The 19601-nt window shown below is 40.2% G+C and overlaps 2 protein-coding genes across 6 annotated transcripts in view; one reads left to right on the top strand and one right to left on the bottom strand.

The window, feature by feature from the left end:
* Positions 1–19601, bottom strand: part of cdh23 (cadherin-related 23) — a 230210-nt gene that overhangs the window by 48583 nt on the left and 162026 nt on the right. The window contains exons 22-36 of the mRNA XM_061745915.1: positions 19447–19592; positions 18211–18430; positions 17733–17885; positions 17401–17514; positions 15693–15841; positions 9266–9326; positions 8261–8409; positions 7867–8002; positions 5867–6255; positions 4758–4859; positions 4598–4600; positions 3388–3537; positions 1340–1468; positions 947–1075; positions 562–789 (exon numbers count right to left, since the gene is read on the bottom strand). Coding sequence (XP_061601899.1) covers positions 562–789; positions 947–1075; positions 1340–1468; positions 3388–3537; positions 4598–4600; positions 4758–4859; positions 5867–6255; positions 7867–8002; positions 8261–8409; positions 9266–9326; positions 15693–15841; positions 17401–17514; positions 17733–17885; positions 18211–18430; positions 19447–19592 — 2258 coding nt within the window. The remainder of the gene's footprint in view (positions 1–561; positions 790–946; positions 1076–1339; positions 1469–3387; positions 3538–4597; positions 4601–4757; positions 4860–5866; positions 6256–7866; positions 8003–8260; positions 8410–9265; positions 9327–15692; positions 15842–17400; positions 17515–17732; positions 17886–18210; positions 18431–19446; positions 19593–19601) is intronic.
* Positions 10288–15527, top strand: LOC133463818 (uncharacterized protein C10orf105-like). Of its 5 annotated transcripts, none has more exons than XM_061745544.1 (2): positions 10288–10369; positions 14608–15527. In XM_061745544.1, the coding sequence occupies exon 2, from the start codon at positions 14620–14622 to the stop codon at positions 15106–15108; it is 489 nt and encodes a 162-aa protein (XP_061601528.1). In that variant the 5' UTR covers positions 10288–10369; positions 14608–14619; the 3' UTR covers positions 15109–15527. The 5 variants fall into 5 exon arrangements, with proteins under 5 accessions (XP_061601528.1, XP_061601527.1, XP_061601529.1 ...); XM_061745543.1 differs by lacking the exon at positions 10288–10369 and adding an exon at positions 10854–10979; XM_061745545.1 differs by lacking the exon at positions 10288–10369 and adding an exon at positions 10862–10973.

The raw sequence follows: 19601 nt of genomic DNA, 5'->3' as shown, positions 1-19601 counted from the left end.
AATTGTTGTTTTTTCCAGTGATGAGTCTTGTTTTAAGTGTAATGAGATTTTTTTTACTAAAATGAGACATTTTAACTAGAAATAAGACAAATATTCTTGTTAAGATTTTGAGTTTTTGCAGTGATCCATTTTACTTATCCTGTGAAGGACAGAGTCATATTGATAAGTTCAGAAAACTGTTTTTTATTGTTGTGTTTTGATGTATTTGATGTAAGCCCCGGTGATATTTAAAGCTTACAGAAGGCTGCATTTAACTGCTGCTATGTCATTCCTGCAGTATTTCTGCAGGTGTTTTGGTCAGTGCTATTATTTGTAATAATATATATCATATTATTTGTAATCAGCACATTATCTGTCCCCATATGATAAAATCCGCCATCCCCCCTGATTTTTTTTTTTTACAACTCGAGTACCGGTTACAGGATTATACTGCATTAAGAAGATTGTTAAAAAAACTAATATCAGTTCACTCAGGATCAACACTCTCAAATCTTACAGGTCATTTTGAAGGGATTCATCATTTTTCCTTTTTCAAATTGCTCTGTATCGGTCTGTTCCTACCGAGAGTGGCGGCGTGCCGTCGTCCTCCACTGTCACCGTGAGTCGATACTCTTGCTGCCGCTCCCGGTCCGGGGGAGCTGGGCGGGTCACCATCTCGCCCGTCATTCGGTCCATGCGAAAGGTCAGGTCCTCGTTTCCGGCGGTGATGTAGTAAAACAACATGGCGTTGGGACCGATGTCTCGGTCAGTAGCCATCACACGCAGGACCGACGTACCTCCGCCCACGTTCTGAAAGTCACACCCAAGAAGATTCCTATTATCAAACTGTATAAAACAGAACAACAGCAATCAGTTAAATGTCCATGCTGGAATAACGTTTACAACTTGGAGCAACCCAGAATCGCGGCCGTGGAGAAGACGATCCAGTGTGCAGGTGTATTCCTACCTCGCTAACGCTGACGTTGTATCCCCTCTGGCTATCAATAACAGGCGTATTATCGTTGACGTCCAGGATGTTGATAGTGAGCGAGAGGTCTGTGTGTCTGGGAGGTGAGCCATTATCAGCGGCACGCACCTGCAACAACACATATGAACTGATGGGTAACAGAACGTGAGTTTCTAGATAACAATTATCATGATCCTTTGAGATTGGTGAGAAATTTGCCTTCAAATGTCAGATAACATCCCCTCAAACATTCCTCCATGTGGAAGCTCATCATCTTTCTGTGACCAGATTGATGGAGAGTTAGTTTGGTTCTGACTGTCAGTGTGAACGGGTATCAAGCCATGTGCGTGTGCGGTGAAAGACGGCATGACTACATCTGATCTGCTGCCTGACCTTTAGTAGGTAGCGATCTACTGACTCTCTGTCCAGAGGAGCGTTGACATAAACCTCCCCGTAGCTGTTGTTCACCGTCTTGATCTTGAACACATCCTCCATGTTTCCTGCCACCAGAGTGAAATTGACCTGAGACAGAATCATGAACGAGAGTGAGACGACTGAATACCCACATAACTGCAATGTAAAACCATCAAAAAGTATAAAAGCAAATTAATCCAAAGAATCAAATCAAAGGATATAATCATTTAGAAATACAATAAAATAAAATACAAAGAGCTGCAAAGGTCCAAGTGTTCTTTCTGGATGTATGTACAGGACTGTCTCAGAAAATTAGAATGTTGTGATAAAGTCCTTTATTTTCTGTAATGCAAAAATGTCATACATTCTGGATTCATTACAAATCAACTGAAATATTGCAAGCCTTTTATTATTTTAATATTGCTTATCATGGCTTACAGTTTAAGAAAACTCAAATATCCTAAAATTTGAATATTCTGGGAATCTTAATCTTAAACTGTAAGCCATAATCAGCAATATTAAAATAATAAAAGGCTTGCAATATTTCAGTTGATTTGTAATGAATCCAGAATGTATGACATTTTTGTTTTTTTTTTAAATTGCATTACAGAAAATAAAGAACTTTATCACAATATTCTAATTTTCTGAGACAGTCCTGTATATATTTTTTCAACTTGTCTCACTTTTAGTGATATTTAAAAAACACACATTTTAATTCTGGAGGCATTTTCTACAGGTCATTTTCCACTGGGTTAAATAACCTGTTACACTGCATCGATACCCACAAGGAGCTGTTATGAAGTACATGTTTTAAAGCTGTGGCCAAAGGTTTTAGCAGTGATGCAAATTAAAGTTTGAGCTTTGTGGCTTTGTATTCTTTGATTATACATTTCTCATGTTCCCATGATATACTGAGGAACATTTGTAAGCAGAGTTGATATGTAGGGCATTGACCCAGCTCACTCTGGCATGTTGGATATCAATTTCTGGGCCAGATCGTGACTGACGGAGACCAGATCTGGCTGTGGTGCCCCGACTTGATTACAACTTGTAAATCTCTCTATCTTCAAAAACTCTTCAAAACTATATTTAAGTGAATCTCCTCTCTACATAACAAACTTCAAACAGCGTGAATCCCGACCACAAAGTCTGAAGCAGCAAAAGTGTTGAACACATTTGTATCATTGTCAGAACCTTTGGAAAAATGACAAGAAGCCAGAAATGTAGGTGAAAACCCATAACCTTTAAACAGTTCTCTGTGGCTTTTGCACCAGGTGTGTATTCTTTTCCAGGTAAAAAAATTAAATGATTTTTTTAAAATATTGATTGATTTGATGCAGAAAAGCCCAAATTAAAGCTGGAAGGTGGTTAAAAACAACAGAAAAATGAAAGGTCAGCAACAACAGTGTACAACATGTACGTCGGGCAGCTTTCAGGAACTGCTGAGATTCAGGTCCATGTCAGCAGCTGAGAAACTGAAGTGATCTTATTTTGATGTATTATGCCAAGAAAAAATGCTGATATAGCAATCATGCTGAGTAAAAATCTCTATAAACTACATTAAATGAGGTCAAACCTGTACATTTCATACTAACTAAGGAAACGCCCTAGCAAATATCCCTTAATTCATCAAAAGGTATTAAAAACTGCAGCTCTACAATCTGGAGGGAGCATTTAGTGTGTCATGTCATGACACAATGTCGTTAATTTTCTTAAGGTAGCATAATAAACATCTTATCTGTGGAACTCAGCATTAAATGAGCTGTAGAAGCCTTTTATTTAGATGATTACTGGACTTATGTACTACAGAGAAAGCACAGACAGACAATAACAGTCACCAAAAAAACCACATTCAGGGGTTAGTCTGGAGTTTCATAATCAGCGTATGACGTCCGATGTTGAAAACCGATTCACTAGGAAGCGAGCAGAACCTTGGGTAACTTGTTGACGTGTAAAGTATTTCACAAATGCAAACGTGCTTTGGGAAACAGACTGAGCCGTGTTGTGGCATGTTATGGTATCCTCACCAGTCCGTTTAATCCAGCGTCTCTGTCTTTTCCCAGCACAACCGCCACTTTTTTCCCCATGGGTGTGTTTTCTGGGATGCTGACAGAAGTATCGGAGGTAATGTCAAACTCCGGACTGTTGTCATTTTCATCCACAATGGTGATGGACACCTGTGAAGTTATGAGCTCATTTGTAGGTTAAAATTAAGAGGAACATTTTGCAAGGCAAGTTTATTTATATAGCACAATTCAACACAAGGTAATTCAAAGTGCTTTACATCAACATTAAAAGCAGCAAGACATAATTAGACAGTAAATGATAAATAAAATGAAATAAAATTATGAGAAAAGAAGGTCAAATAATAAAAAGCACAAGTTGCTGAAAACTAAGGGCAGTAGATACCGCAGGTACACATCTCATTCGTGGTTTTCAGAAAGTATTTAATTTAAGAGTACGCTTAAATAACTACGGAGCCCCTAAAGGGACATGGATTTTTATATTTTTATATAATGAGTTTTACGTGCGCACGTGAAACCTTTAAGTGAGCACGTAAAGTTGCTTACGTGAGCACGTAAAACGTTTATGCACTGACTAAAAAGTTTCACGCGCTCTCGCAAAACTTATAAGTGAGCGCCTAAAAGTTGTTCTACGTGAGCGCGTAAAAACAAGTACATGGGAGTATTGCTGGAACAGGAGACCATCCAGTTGCGCCCTGCTCTGTTTATGAATGGAAATTACATTACAGGATTTAGCTGAGCTATATTTTAACCTGGGACTCCATTATAAGGACATTGCCACTTTGCTTGCAAGTAAACAACTTTACGTGCTCACTAAAGGTTTTACGTGCGCGCGTAAAACTCATTATAAAAAATCTGTGTCCCTTTAGGGACTCCGTAAATAACAAATAAAATGAAATAAAATTATAAGAAAAGAGGTAAAATAATAAAAAGCACAAGTTGTTAAAAAATAAGGGCAGTAAAAATTAAAAAAAATATAAAAAAATAAGGGCAAGTAAAATAAACAAACGTCTTTTTTTTATGTTTGTTTTGACATCACAGATCCAGACCATGAGTGTAATGCGAAAGTGTAAAACTAATTTGTATTACAGCTTTTTTTCTTTTAAAAAAAAGGGGCACTATATGTCCCCTTTAAAATGAGTCAACTCGGAAAACCAAACCGAAATATCAATGATTACTTTACACAATTTGGTTAATAAAATTAAAGTCTTACCTTCTGCAGTTCCAATGAGAGATGCAAATAATAAAAGAGGAATACCACTGAGTTTCTACAAAAGAATACATAACATGTGTAATAACAGAGTCAAACAACAGGGACCGACCACTTAAATGGTTACGGCTACAGAAACTCCATTCAGAACGAAGGGACGTACCACGGTGGAGTCTTTTTTCGGTCCCCCATCATCAGCTACGACGGTCAGGCTGTACAAGTCCCCCTTCTCCCTGTCCAGCAGGCCCGTCACCGTGATCCGGCCCTGAAACACCGGACGTGAGCAGAAAACCTTGACAAGCTGGAAATTCACTTTGAGCAACAGAAAACAGCCCTAACAACTCAGGAAATGGAAAAAAGTATCAAACAAATCAACAACAAAAAAAATCCCCATTTTTCATTTATGAAAGAAATCAAATGACTTCAAAGAGCCATCGCTCTTTGATCAGCTTACAGTCACGCAGCGACAAGATTGCTGGCATAAATCACAGAGGATGAGGTGTTGTTAAATCACAGTATGGTTAATGGATGAGACATATTAGACACCAGGTGGGTGTAGTGTTTGAAGTAAAGCTGATTGTGCTCTTCCTCTTTTCTGCCCCTTCACTCACCGTAGGGCTGGGCGATATGGACCAAAAGTCATATCTCGATATTTTCTAGCTAAATGGCGATACTCGATATATATCTCGATATTTTTTCTGTGCCTTAATTGGGGTTTCTCCCAAAGCATTATAGCATAGCATCTCTGTTAGCTTCATTTTTTTCTGAGGCAAACCCTTAAAAAAACAGTCAGTTTTAATACAAAGCCTCGTGCCAAATGTCACACAGGTTCCTTTATTAACAGAGGTCTGCACAATATCAAAATGTATAAAACAAATGAAATAAAAATAAACTGCCTGCATATAGGCTATAGAATAAAAATGCTTCTTGAATAAAATAAAACAAATATCCCTTTCCTGCATAACAATTAAATTTAAATACACTGTGCAATTAATACAATATAGACAGTAACAGGCAGAATTTTCCACTGAGGTTGACAGTTGTGCAAATAATAAAACATTTGTGCAAATCTCAAATAAAACATTCAAGTCAATTTGTCACAAAATAAGCTATATCAAAATCATTAAAAAAAAAAAAAAAAAAAAAGTAATTTTTTTTTATTTTTTAAAATTTTTTTAAATCGATATAAACGATATTGTCTCGTACCATATCATGTTTGAAAATATATCGATATATATTAAAATCTCGATATATTGCCCAGCCCTAACTCACCGTGACGCTGTCTATCTTGAAGAGGGCCAGGGCCGCGGGAGACGTGTCGGGGTCAAACCGGTAGGTCAGCTGGTTCAGGTTGTCGGCAGACTGGGCCTGGACCTGGACCACCTCCGTCCCCGTGGCGATATTCTCCCGGAGCGAAGCCTCGTAGCCGGCGGAGAAGAAGGCTACGGCCTCGTCCAGCTCGTTGAGCAGCGTGACGTAGACGGTGCAGAAGCTTTGGTGGAACGGTGGAGCCTGGTCGGTGGCCGACACGTTCATGAGGTACGTGGTCTTGGTCTCGTAGTCCAAGTAGTCCACGGTGGTCACCAGACCTGTGCTCACATCCACCTCAAACTTGCGGTCTGAGCCGGATACGAGGGCATAGGCGACGGCTCCACCGTCACCTGGGCAGACAGACACATGCTTAGTCACAAATGAAGGGGGAAAAAGTTGTCTTCTTAAAGAAACTGTGAAAGTTTAGAATAATAAAGCTGTTGCAGTGTTGCTACGGTTTCCTCAGCTGTGTGTTTTATTTAATACAGCTGTCACAGCTGTTTCATTGGGTGTTGTGTGTTTTTTTTTCCGTTTCATTCGTGCTCGGATGTTTTGGAAAATGCATGTCACAGCACCAGATGCATCATGACGCGCCTAAGCAACACTTTACACCAGGGGAAGTGGAGAGAGGAAGTTTCAACCGTGAAGGAGAAGTAGAGATTTAAACGCCAGATACAGTGAATACAATGTTGTTCAAACACGAAAAAAAAAGAAAAAAAAAAAAGATCTATTATTTTCCTGTGGGACAGCACCCACTAGTGTCAGGGGTGAGGATCTACAAGAGCACAATTCAGGGCTGAGTCTAAATGCTCCACTAATTGCTAGAGGGGGTAACGTCAGTACTGGAGTTGAGGGGGGATGAGGGGGTATGAGGGGGGATGGCACCCCCCCCTGAAATAAAAACGGTCAAAATCATCCCCCCTGTAAAACTGCCATCCCCCCTTTCCATACCTTACTGTATGTCATTTCATCAATGAATGTGGTTTTACTGCTATTTCAACATTTAGAGTCATCACCAGAAAAATAACACCAGAAAAATGTCACAATTTTCACCTGTTTCAGGTAGATTTTCACTTGAAATAAGTAGGAAAATCTGCCAGTGGCACAAGATTTATCTTCTTATTAAAAGCAAAAAAATCTTAAGTTCTCCAAATATGGAGTCCTGTGCTAGAGCATATGAAAGACCACTGATGCTCTCTCTACCCGCTTACCTTGTTTATGCACCTCCCTGGTAAGATAGTCAGCTTTACAGTGTAACAGATGGTACCAATGTGACCTTTGCCCCCTTATTTTATTTTATTTATTTTTATTTTATTATTTATTTTAATTTTACAGGTCTGCGTCACTGTTGGTCTTTTATTGTATTCCGTATTATTGTTTATGTAATGGTTATTGTCTATTTTACTCTTATTTTATGTAATGTAATCTGAAAATTTCTATAAATAAAGTGTTAAAAAAAAAAAGCAAAAAAATCTTGTTCCACTGGTAGATTGTTCTATTTATTTCAAGTGAAAATCTACTCGAAACAGGTGAAAATTGTTGTTTTTTTCCAGTGATGAGTCTTGTTTGAAGTGTAATGAGATTTCTTTTACTAAAATGAGACATTTTAACTAGAAAAAAGACAAATATTCTTGTTAAGATTTTGAGTTTTTACAGTGATCCATTTTACTTATCCTGTGAAGGACAGAATCATATTGATAAGTTCAGAAAACTGTTTTTTATTGTTGTGTTTTGATGTATTTGATGTAAGCCCAGTGGATATTTAAAGTTACAGAAGGCTGCATTTACCTGCTGCTATGTCATTCCTGCAGTATTTCTGCAGGTGTTTTGGTCACTGCTATTATTTGTAATATATTATATTTGTAAGCAGCACAAATTATCTGCCCCCATATGATAAAATCCACCATGCCCCCTGATTTTTTTTTACAACTCGAGTACTGGGTAACGTCGCCTGAACTCACCGGTGTCTGGGTCCGTGGCTCGCACCACGATCACTGAGGTGCCGATGCCGGCCGTCTCCCTCAAGCCCAGGCGGTTGTACTGCTGCTGGGTAAAAACTGGCACTTCATCATTGGCGTCGTCAACATATACGATCACCTGCAGATGAAGACATGTGGTAAGAAAAAGAAAGGACTTTCTACAGGCAAAACTACAGTCCAAACCGACTTAAGGTGCTGAATCCAGCCTCCTAGAGAACATTTATCAGGGCAGTTACACAGGAAAGACAATTTTGAAAAGAAAAAAATCAGTGCAGAAGACCAGTTACATGCTTAATATGAAATGAAAAGCACTGAGGTCAAACTTGCATGTGGTTTTGCGTGCCCACTACTTTGTGTTTATTCTACACGTTCTCACCCTCACGGAGCTCCTCATGCTGCCCTCGTCACTGTTGTAGGCCTCCACCTCCAACACGTGGGAGCTGCTGGTTTCTCTGTCCAGAGGCCTGAGGCCTCTCGTAACCAGCCCAGTCCGTCTGTCAATGTTGAACAGGTTGTTGCTGTTCCCTGCGTGCATGCGTGCACAAAACCAAACACATGTCCAGGGGGGGAGTGAGGAAATCTAGCTAAACGTTCAGTCTCAGTTCCACTTGTTTATCTGACAGATCATGTAAATGCTATCTGATCAAATGTCGTTCAATTTGTTGGAGCCAGAGACGGAGGTATAAACTACTAAATGATGTTGCAAGTCTGGATATTTTAAATATGCTTATTCTGTGTTAAGTGCTTTTGTTTTGTTTGTTTTTGGCCTGTTAGTGTGTTACTGTGTCTTGTGTTATTAATGTTGATGTTACTGTTGCTGCTTCATGTTGTTTCTGTTTTCGTTTGTAGCAATTGTCTGTTGTTGAGCTTATGTTAACCTGTGTGTGTATTTATTTTAGCTTAGTCTCTTACCTTTTAATCTTTATTCTGATGTAGGCATCTTATTCGGAAATGTTTTATTGATTATATCTTAATTTTTCTTTTAGGTTGACTATTTTACACCAGTCCAGGGTCAGCAGATGCAAAATAGCCTTTTTGGCTAATTCTGGCATATTTTACATGTGTTTAAATGCATTCTCCCTGATAACTAAACCTTTAAATAAATACATAAAATAAAGGACTTCTCATTCCTGCTATTTTTACTTTTTTGCAAGACCGTACTCAACCATAAAGTTAAAAATGAGAAAAAAAAACAACTTAAATTAAAATATTTAGCCACATCGACTGAAATCATTAAAACAATGTTCTTCTATACCTTGCACCCTTTTTGTACAACTGCATTACAGCGCTTCAGTAATACTGTTCAGGGTTTGGTCTAGTAATATTTAGTGGATTGTCTGTGAATGAAGACAGACAGTGTGAAGGAAAAAAGATCACTTACCAGTAGGAATCCTGTACAAAACTCTGCCATTCTCCCCCTGATCTGCATCCGTTGCCTGCACCTGCACATCAAACACAAACAGTGAATCTGTAGTTTCATTAAATAGTTTCATTATAACATAACTAAATGCAGAAATGTATGCAAATGCAAACTACTATAGTATACAAGGAAATATTTCTCTTTAGAAGTACTGTATTAATAGTTTAGTGAGCTGCTTTTTTAAAATTTAATTTAATTTAATTTGTTTTATTTATTTTCTTTTTATTTATTTTCTTTTTTTTGCGTAATTAATTCTTGTACTGCTATAATTTTATATCCATTTATTTTTATTTTATTTTTATGTTTCTATGTTGGAGGGGTTAAAAAAAAAGGAAAAAAAATCTTCGACTTCTGATTTTCTTTTAGTGATACATGGTACACTACGGTCACTGAATGTAGTGATCTTTCTATATTTTTTTTTTCTTCGAAATAGTTATGAAGATGTATGTACCATTGTTACTTTGGCTATTGATCTCAAAAAAAAAAAAAAAAAAAGAAGAAGTACTGTATGTTAAAATGCTGTGATGTTTATATTCTTTGCAGTCTGACTGTAAAACACACAACTGCATTTAGCAACCAGTACAACTAATGAGAAACCTGAAGAGTTGTATTCGGTCATCTGTAAAAGTCCTGTTTAAGTTGCTGATGATTTTGTACAAACACACCAACAAATCAGTGTTCTTTCTCATTCAGCCCACATCCTCTGTTGCCTAGTGTCTTGTTGCAACAACAGCCCCACCGTGGCTTGGCAGAGGGAGCCTCTCTCTCCCTCTGTTACAGGCAGGCAGCCAGAAGAAAGCCCTAAAAGCCCAGTCCCCGTGCAGACAGCACGGCTCTGCACCATACACAGATAAATAGCGGAGCATGCTGTGCTGCTGGTGAATGGGCCATGTCATAGGACTGACTTCTGAATCCAGGGAGGCACACACTGCTGGCGCGGGACGAGGCTGATTTCACGTCGCGTCCCGCTTCTCTGTGGATGTGTCCGGAGCTTCTAAGTGCATATTCAACTGGATACAGAGACACACACTCCAGGCCCTACAGCACATGTCTGTGTGAGCTCAGGTATGTACAAATACACAGACTGGTGCTCTCAAACTCTCCGTCTGGACTGTGTGTGTCCTCCTTTGCGCTCTCTCACCCCCTCTATGAAGAGGGGCCCACCTTCAGTCTCATTAGCTTTATAAAGAGACGTAGAGAGGAGAGGAGAAAGAGGAGGACAGGGGAGGGGGAGTAGGGAGGAGAAAGACACTGGGGGTCAGCTTGGTGAGTGATGAATAGGGTATTACACTGTGGAATGAACCACTTAGCTCAGGGAGAGGGGTGTGTGAAGTGTAAGAGTATGTTGCAGAGCCAGATGTTGAGCGTGGGATCTAGTGGAGCATGTGCAGATTGTTCACTTCACCTCCGTGTGGCAGAAAACAAGCCCCACGATCCTTCCTGTGACTTCCCTTCGCGTGAGTAACAGGGAGATTTGGCTGTTGTTGTGCCGTTACCCGCGTCACTCCCCCTGTTCCACTTGTTCCCCCTCGTCCTCCCCACTGTTTCCCACTCTGTTTCTGGGAAAGTAGCAGTTTAAGGGGGAAAAACAAGCGTGTGGACCCACGAAACAGGCCTGACCTCGGTTACTGGAACTCAGCAAGGTGTTGTTTTAAAGAGACTCCAAAGTGTGGGTGTGAGTATACATCTCAGAAAGGGCTGATTTCAAACAGCTGAAACATCACTTGAAGAAAAGTTAAGTATTTAGGATTACAGAGATAGAAATAAATAAATATATGATGAAATACTTTCAAAAATTGAATTTGGATGGCTGGAAAATATATTAATGTCACTTCCACTTTAGATCTGCCGGATTTAAATGTCTGAAATCCATATTTTGACATATTATCACTTGACATGTGCTGGGAGCAGGTTGACATATGGAGATGCATAATGCAGTACGCTGTTTGGGAGAACTTTGATGTATTTGGTATATGGACTTAAACATTAAGGAATAAGGGCTCGACATCTGCTGCACTTCAGTACATCATCCTTTTCTCTGTTCACCATGGAGATAATAACAATTGTTCATGGAAAAGAAACATTTATTTCAGATGAATGAAAGAAAAAGATACATTTTTACTTTAGTGGAGAACTTGAAAGTGTGCCATTGGCCAGACTTTACCAGGTAAGTCTGCGTGTTCTTGTGAAAAGGTAACAAAGGAGTTTTAGTTTCCTAAAACAAGCTGAGCGGTCAGATCTGAAGGAGTAACAATAATGTGGGATGAAGGAGCGGGAGCAGCGTCGTGAATATATGTACAGGCTACAGTGGGAGAGGTGGAGGAAGAAAGTTTGCCATTTGAATAGCTGTGTGTGTGTGTGTGTGTGTGTGTGTGTGTGTGTGTGTGTGTGTGTGTGTGTGTGTGAGTTGTACTTGGAAGCGCTGACTAATGAACTGACTCTCTAACGAGCCATCCTGCTCCACTGGCCTTTTCACAGCTTTCCTGGCATTTGGTCTTAAAAATAATTTCACGTCCCAATGTGTTTCCCTTAAACCGATAAGCCATGCTTTGTCTCCTCTGAATTAGGGATGATGACATTTACAAATGTTACCATGCTGAAGATGGCGGTGCACAGAATGGAGGGGGGGGGATAATTGGAGAGTGGGGTAGAAGAGGTGGGTGCTTTGCATTTTACAAGGGGCATTTTAATAAACCCAATTTGTTTTACATTGAAGAAAGCCTGTCAAGCATCAACTGTTTTGTAGTCCTTGATTTAATAGCTACATAATTGTCGCAAATGCCAAACATCCACCGCATCTGTGTGCCCATCCAGGAGTTTCTATGCATATTTGTGCATGTGTGCATTTCAAGCCCTTGGGTGTATCATCCTAATGAAAGGAAAACATCAGCATAAGCCTCTCAATGAAGCCCCTCCTCAGCTTGGTTAGACTCGGCCGGTGAGGCAGAACACAGCGTATCGATACGGGACGCATGGCACCCTGATGGAAGCATTTAACTTCAAACACAGTCACAGAAAACACAAGCATACACAACCTTTACAACATCCTGACCTGTAGCGGAGCCAGAGGGGGGCGAAGGGGCCGGCACCCCGGGGCCCACAAGCTCATAGGGCCCAATGATAGGGCCCCGTTTTGTGTGATACGTTCATGATATAATCGTAAATTGTAGGCTATAATTACGATAAAATGTGCATTGTGCGGCCAGTGTAGGCTAATTCTTACTTTACAACTGTCCTGAACTAGGGATGCAAATTATCGATTATTTCATTAATTGACAGTTGATAACCTTATCGATCGATCATCGATTAGTTGATAAGCTGCGTTTTTCCCCAATCTGAGATACAAACATAATTTTTTTTGCTTATATAAAATACAAAGGACATTTTAAGTTATTCCTTAATCAAATATTTATTTGATACAAAAGTAACAAAAAGACATTTTTGTACCACAAGGAATATAATATAAAGTGCACTTCAAGGCTATTAGTAGTAGCAGCAGCTATAATAGTGTAATTTGTGTCAAGCAAATTTTAAGTTCTAGTTACGTTTTAAGTTAGAGTTTTGGCAGTGTTCAAAATAAAATTATGAGACCTGCTGTATTGGAGCACATTTTCTTTTAGTTAAAACTGTAGCGGGGACAGATGTTTAGAGGAACCTATGTATGTACCGGGTGAAGGCTGATTTATGGTTCCGCGTTACAACGACGCAGAGCCTACGCTGTAGGCTACGGCGGTGGCTCTGCGTCGATTTAAGGCGGAACCTTCAGGCTTTAGGGGAGCATATCGGAGAACAACCAGAAGAATATAGAGTGGATTAGAAATAAAAGTTAAGCACTGAGCTACATGTGTCTCCCGTCTGGGCCATTGCAGACTCATTGCCTGAGCATGATGTTACTAAAACCAAACATATCCGCCGTCTCTTTCTTTATGTGCGCGCCGCGGCGGCAGCGTGTGGTGTCGCATTAAATGTGGTCCGGGCGTAATACCAGCTGCTGAAATTAAACAAAAAAAAAAAAATAAATAAATAGATTAATTGTAATCGTTAATTTTAATCGGGTAATTTCATAACGGCAATTAATCGAAAATCGATTAATTATTGACATCCCTATCCTGAACACATCGGGGCTGTGAGCCAACGCTGATCGGCTGTAAAGCCTGATTTATGGTTCCGCGTTAAATCGACGCAGAGCCTCCGCCGTAGGGTACGGCGAAGCCTACGGCGTGCGGCGACGCGCAACGTAGGTGCGCATCGCCATGTATCCTACGCCGTAGGCTCTGCGTTGGTGTAACACGGAACCATAAATCAGCCTTAACAGTTACAGCCAATTTGCCGACTCGGCAAATTTGCGGCCATGAAGGAGATGAGCGCTAAACGTTAAAAGAGGACTAAGCATGTACAAAGTTTTATGGAAGAGTCAACTGCCATTGGTGAGTCAGTGTAACCTTCATAAATAATTTCTTTATCAGAATGTTGTGTAGCCTTGACCACCTGCCTATTTGAATGAGCTTTGTGTTGTTGTCAACTAGACTAGAGTCTATTCTCTGTTATAGAGCTCAGAAATTGGGCACAAATTGGGAAATTGGCACTTTATGATTTGGCGCTCTTGTTTCCGTGCTTTTATTTATTAGTGCATTCTGTCAAATTTTTAAATATTATGGTTATTATGTCTTATTTCAATTAATCTTAATATTGTATCTGCTTAGCACTTTACCTGCCCAGGGACTACAGGCGGAAATTAGCAATTGTTGCTATAACCTGGCTCAAAGCATCTCTTCTTGCTTTACAAGATTAATGTTTCTTTTGTGCATTATCCCTGTTTTAAATAAATAAATTCAATCAATAGAGCTCAGAAATGATGTTATAGACCGCTGTGGCTATATCTATCTAAATAGATTGTGTAATCTTAGATTTATCAAAGATGGAAGTACTGAGTCAGTCCTTGACTATCTGAGTTTTCAGCGCCATGTGATTGACAGCTGTCAGGCTTATGTGTGTGTGTGTGTGTGTGTGTGTGTGTGTGTGTGTGTGTGTGTGTGTGTGTGTGTGTGTGTGTGTGTGTGTGTGTGTGTGTGTTTGTGTTCTTCTGAACAAGTTTGTGACTTTACTCTGCTTTCTGCAGCATAGGCCTATAGGCTTGGCTCAATAAAAGTGAGAATAAATGTTGTTTGATGGGTAGGATGAGGTGTTGTTGAACGTTAAAATGTCTATCATAAGGGCCCACCGAGAATGCTCCGCCCCCTCTGTACTGAGACCCACTGATCCTGACTTTAACATACTGACAATTATCTCTCTTGTCAACGCAGGGCCGGGACAACATGAATACCACCGACCCAGGATCCAACTTCACCTTTGCTTCTCACACAGAAAACGCCACTCTGTCCAGCCTGACAATCACCAGCATCTCTCCGACGCTCCCACCCCCTCCATCCTATCCCTCAGAAGTGCACGATCCAGAGTTCACCATCATGGTGGTGCTGGGCTTATCGCTGCTGCTAGCGGGGTTGGCAGCGTTCCTGGCCGTGTGCCGGCGCTCTGAGCAGGACGGGGACTTTGAGGCGAGCTGTGTCCCCGGGGAGAGCTTGACTCGTGGAAGGAACTTATCCAGTGAGCCTCAGCTCAAGGTGTGGAAGAGGCTGGGCTCGTACCGGCGGGCATACAACCTCTCCTTCAGACGGCCGCCTCACCGCCGGCCGCAGCAGCAGGACGGAGCCCCGGTGTCCCAGCCTGCAGCGCCGCAGCCGGATCCCAGGCCGGAGCCCCACCTCACCATGCCCTGTCTGTTCGACTACGTCACTGAAATCTGACTCAATCCCACTCATGACACCGTGTATTTGAAGGCTGTTACAGAAAAACTGTCTTGTATATACTGGGAGACTGCAAAGAATGCATTTTAGTATTTTGTCTAACTTTTTAAATATTCATTGTGGATGATGTTTGCTAGAAAAAAAAAATCCACAGGGAAAACAGTTTGTGAGTGGTTATTTTATCTTGAACAGCAGGTAAAATTGTTAGGGGTGAGGTTCACCTGTGGACTTTTGTCAGAGTTCTGGGTTGTGTGCTTCAGATAAAAACAAAATATATATATATAAATATGTTTAGTTTGACTGTTAATCAACACGATCACAGTTGAAAGTCCAGGAACAACATTATTCTTCTCCTCCATGCTGCTAATTACTCCTCAGCACTAAACCTCATCCATCAAATGAGTCACGTGCATCAACACAAACCCAAGGAAAGTTTCACGCAGCTCTCAATACAAAGTGGGTTTCTAATGTACACAAGACAAGTTCACCTTGACACAAAAAGGGATCTAGTGAATCTTACGGAGGTAAAATGAGTTTTAAGTTGGCTGAAAGTGTTTGTTTTTTAGTGTTTGACGCGTTTGTACCTGAAGGATGCTCGTTCCTCGGGGCACGCTTTCCAGAATGCTCGTCTCATAGCTGTTTTGCAGGAAGATTGGCCTGTTGTCATTAACATCTTGCACCTCAATAAATACCGTGGCGGTGCCCGTCCTTCGGCTGCCTGCTGGACCGTTGTCTGCGTGGAGAAACAAGCGATTTACAAACCCATCAGTTACAAGAATGATGCTAATTTTAAAGATGCCATCACACCAGACAACACAGCCACAGTCTTTGCACAGTGGATATACGGCATCCGACGAGCCTGATAGGCAGGAAACAATAAGTCATAAATCAGTGCAACCCCACTCCAAAATGTAGAGCTGAAAAGCCCTTGAGCAAAGCCCATTACCCCCAACCGCTCCATGGGCGCTGAACCTGCAGCTTCACGCTTCTCTGCACCTGTCGTCACTGCCGCTGGTGGGAGCTCTTAATTGCTCATTGCTCCAAGTGTGTGCTCAGTACTTACAGATGTGTTAAATACGGAGGCAAAGACAGATAACAGACTTTTGTAATATCATAATATTCATGCAATGACACAGACTACATTTTTACATAAGCCAATGTTATGAATCTTCAGAAAATTGGCTTTTACAAGAGATAGGAACATTGTTGGCTCATCAAAACTGAGGTCATTTCCATCTGCTTGTAAATGATGTCAATGTGTGTAATCTGTCGTGCAGCATTTTATCTCTGCCACTTCTCCCCTCGCTGTTGTCTCTGGCCCACTCAGCAGATAAGCTGTTCTGACTCAGTTCTTTCCAAAACAGGAAAACCTCAGAGTTTTTGTTCTTTATTTTTCATTTTTTTTCCAAAAAAAGGAACAAAATTGAGCAACAGCTTGAAAACACTGCAGCTGTGCAGCCAGTATTTTTTTAATCACATGTGCACTGTAGAACTACGACGGAGTATTAGGGCCAAACTAAGACAAAAAAAAAAATGGAAATTACGAAAATAAAGTCATAATGTTGTGAGAATAAAGTCGTAAAATTACCAGAATAAAGTCATAATATTGTGAGAATAAAGTAGTAATATTACGAGAATAAAGTCGTAATATTACCGGTAAATATATTAACACAAGATGCTCAATATTCCTCATTTTAACACAGGGAGAAGATGCTCTTCCTGTTAGAGTTCTCATAAATTACCACTTTATTCTCATAAATTACCACTTTATTCTCGTAATATTACGACTTTATTCTCATAAATTACCACTTTATTCTTGTAATGTTACGACTTTATTCTCGTAATATTACGACTTTATTCTCGTAATATTACGACTTTATTCCCGTAATATTACGACTTTATTCTCATAATATTACGACTTTATTCTCATAATATTACGACTTTATTGTATTACGACTTTATTCTCACAACATTATGACTTTATTCTCGTAATTTTACGACTTTATTCTCATAATATTACGACTTTATTCTATTACGACTTTATTCTCGCAACATTATGACTTTATTCTCGTAATTTTACGACTTTATTCTCATTATATTATGACTTTATTCTCGTCATTTCCAATTTTTTTTGTCTTAGTTTGGCCCTAATACTCCGTCGTAGTAGTACAAAGCAGCTTGGAAGGAAAAAATCATAACACATCATGAGAAATATAAACACACAATAATAAACAGTAAACACAAAAATAAAAAAAAATAAATAAAAAATAGATAAATAGATTGATGACACACCTATAGCTTCTACGATGAGCCTGTATGCAGCCTGGTTCTCTCTGTCGAGGCCAACCACTGTCCTCACAACTCCATCTCTGAAGCCCACGCTGAATTTACCATCCTGGTTGCCATCTGGAAATATAAAATACATCTCAAAACAGAATTGCTGCATATTTATAAAACAAAGCCATTCATCTATGCACATAAAGTTCAAAAACATGCTAAAAAGGCATGTGAAACAAGTTCACCTCATGGAGAAACTCACATAGGGATGGATGGACGGTGTGAGCAGTAACTGGCAACACTTTAACTTACAAACACATGACAGCAGCTCCACTGTGACATCTGACCTGTGATGAAGTAGCTAAGTTCGGCATTGAGACCGGCATCATTGTCAGAGCAGCTGAGGCGTGCTACAGTGTGATCTCTGGGGACGCTCTCCTTCAGCGAAATATTGTACATGCGCGGGTTGAAGGTGGGCGTCTCATCATTTACATCCAGAACTGCGGCGCGCACACAAACACACAGATAGAAACACATGAGGACACACGGATCCATGCACACGTGGACAAAGGCAGCAAGGTGACAGTAAAACGAGAGAAAGAAATCGAATCAAGTGTAACTTCTGCACATTTAAAAGCTCTTTCTGGCTAAAGAGTTTAGCTACTTCTCCAGACTCCTTCATTTGACTTTTAAAACTTCTAAAAGCAATTTACTTCTATCATGTCCAAACTGTTTATCAATTAGCTCTTCATAATGAGAAGATCCAATCATGAAACTTAAAACATTCACATACAAAGAGGGCTGAGAAGAGTCCTACTTTCTCACCTGTGACGGTGAGGGTTGAAGTCGAGGTCCGTGGGAACCTCCCAGCGTCGTACGCAACAATCCTCAAATGGTACTGTCCGATCTCCTCGCGGTCCAGGACGGCTGTGGAGGTGAGAACTCCGGTGGATGTGTTGAGGTAGAAGTCCAGGCGGGGCATTCCCATCTGTAACGCCAAGGTAATCAGACCGTTCTTATCCTCATCTGGGTCCTCCACCTGGACCTGGAGGAGCATAAGAGTGGACGAGTGAGACGGAGAGACGGCAAGGCAGAGAAAAGCTGAAAAAAAAGAAGAAATTAGTTACAATATTTTTTCTAATAATAACAATGACTACATAGCTATAAGGCAATCGTGTCAGAAAATCCTTGTCATGGTTTCTTCTCTTTTATCTATTATTATTGAAACATATCTTTTGTAGATATGACCTTTCACACCATAAGTGGCAGGAATTACAATAATTCAAAATAGGTAGATGCACACATAGACAGCTGTTTCTCAGCATCCTTTCCTCCTATCAATCCTGTAAGACAGTGGTTCCCAACCTTTTTTCCTTGTTTCCCCCCTACTTGTGTCTAAGACCAGCCAGGCCCCCCGACCCGTACGTACTAGCACCAATATAGTCTTTAATTGAAAAAATGAACATTAATTATGTTTTTTTGATACATTTCTCTTTGGTTTACTCTGTATACATATGACTTTTTTTTCCTCCAATGTATAAAATACGCACAAAAGGACATAAAAGGACATAAAAATATTTCTGAAAAATTTCTCTTTTAATATGAGACCAACATTTTTTTTACATTTTTCCTTTAAAAACCTGTCGGAGTAAATTAAATGTTGAGTAATGATATAATAATAGGGACAGCAGATGCAAAATAGCCTTTTTGGCTAATTCTGGCATATTTTACATTTGTTTAAATGTATTATTAATGTGCATTGTCCCTGATAACTAAACCTTTAAATAAATAAATAATAATAAGGAATGAAATCATTTCCTGTGTTTGTCACCAGTGTATAAAAAACCCCAAAAATATTCAAGACATTCATAAATTATTCCTAACAATGTCTTATGAATGACTCATTCGCAAATATAATTTTTACAACTGCATAATTTCAAAGCAGACAAAGTTTCGTGCCCCCCCAGAGATCTCTGGCGCCCCCCCAGGGGGGCCCGGACCCCAGGTTGGGAGACCTTGCTTTAAGATGTCCCTATACATGAACATGATTTTTATGTTTACCCTAAAAAACGAGGCCCCGACAGGCAGCCCTTCTGGTACTTCAGCAACAAAGGGCAGGTTGAGGAAGGTCGGGTCGTTGTCGTTGAGATCCAGCAGGTTGACGAGCACTGTGGTGCTGGCAGAGGCGTGCAGCGGAGGGGAGCCACCTACAGAGG

This window comes from Cololabis saira, chromosome 17, assembly GCF_033807715.1.
Source record: "Cololabis saira isolate AMF1-May2022 chromosome 17, fColSai1.1, whole genome shotgun sequence".
Classification (NCBI taxonomy): Eukaryota; Metazoa; Chordata; class Actinopteri; order Beloniformes; family Belonidae; genus Cololabis; species Cololabis saira.
This window is presented reverse-complemented; position numbering and strand designations above follow the sequence as displayed.

Coding starts and splice junctions, on each gene's coding strand:
- LOC133463818 (XM_061745544.1), top strand. CDS start 14,620: ATGAATACCACCGACCCAGGATCCAACTTCACCTTTGCTTCTCACACA.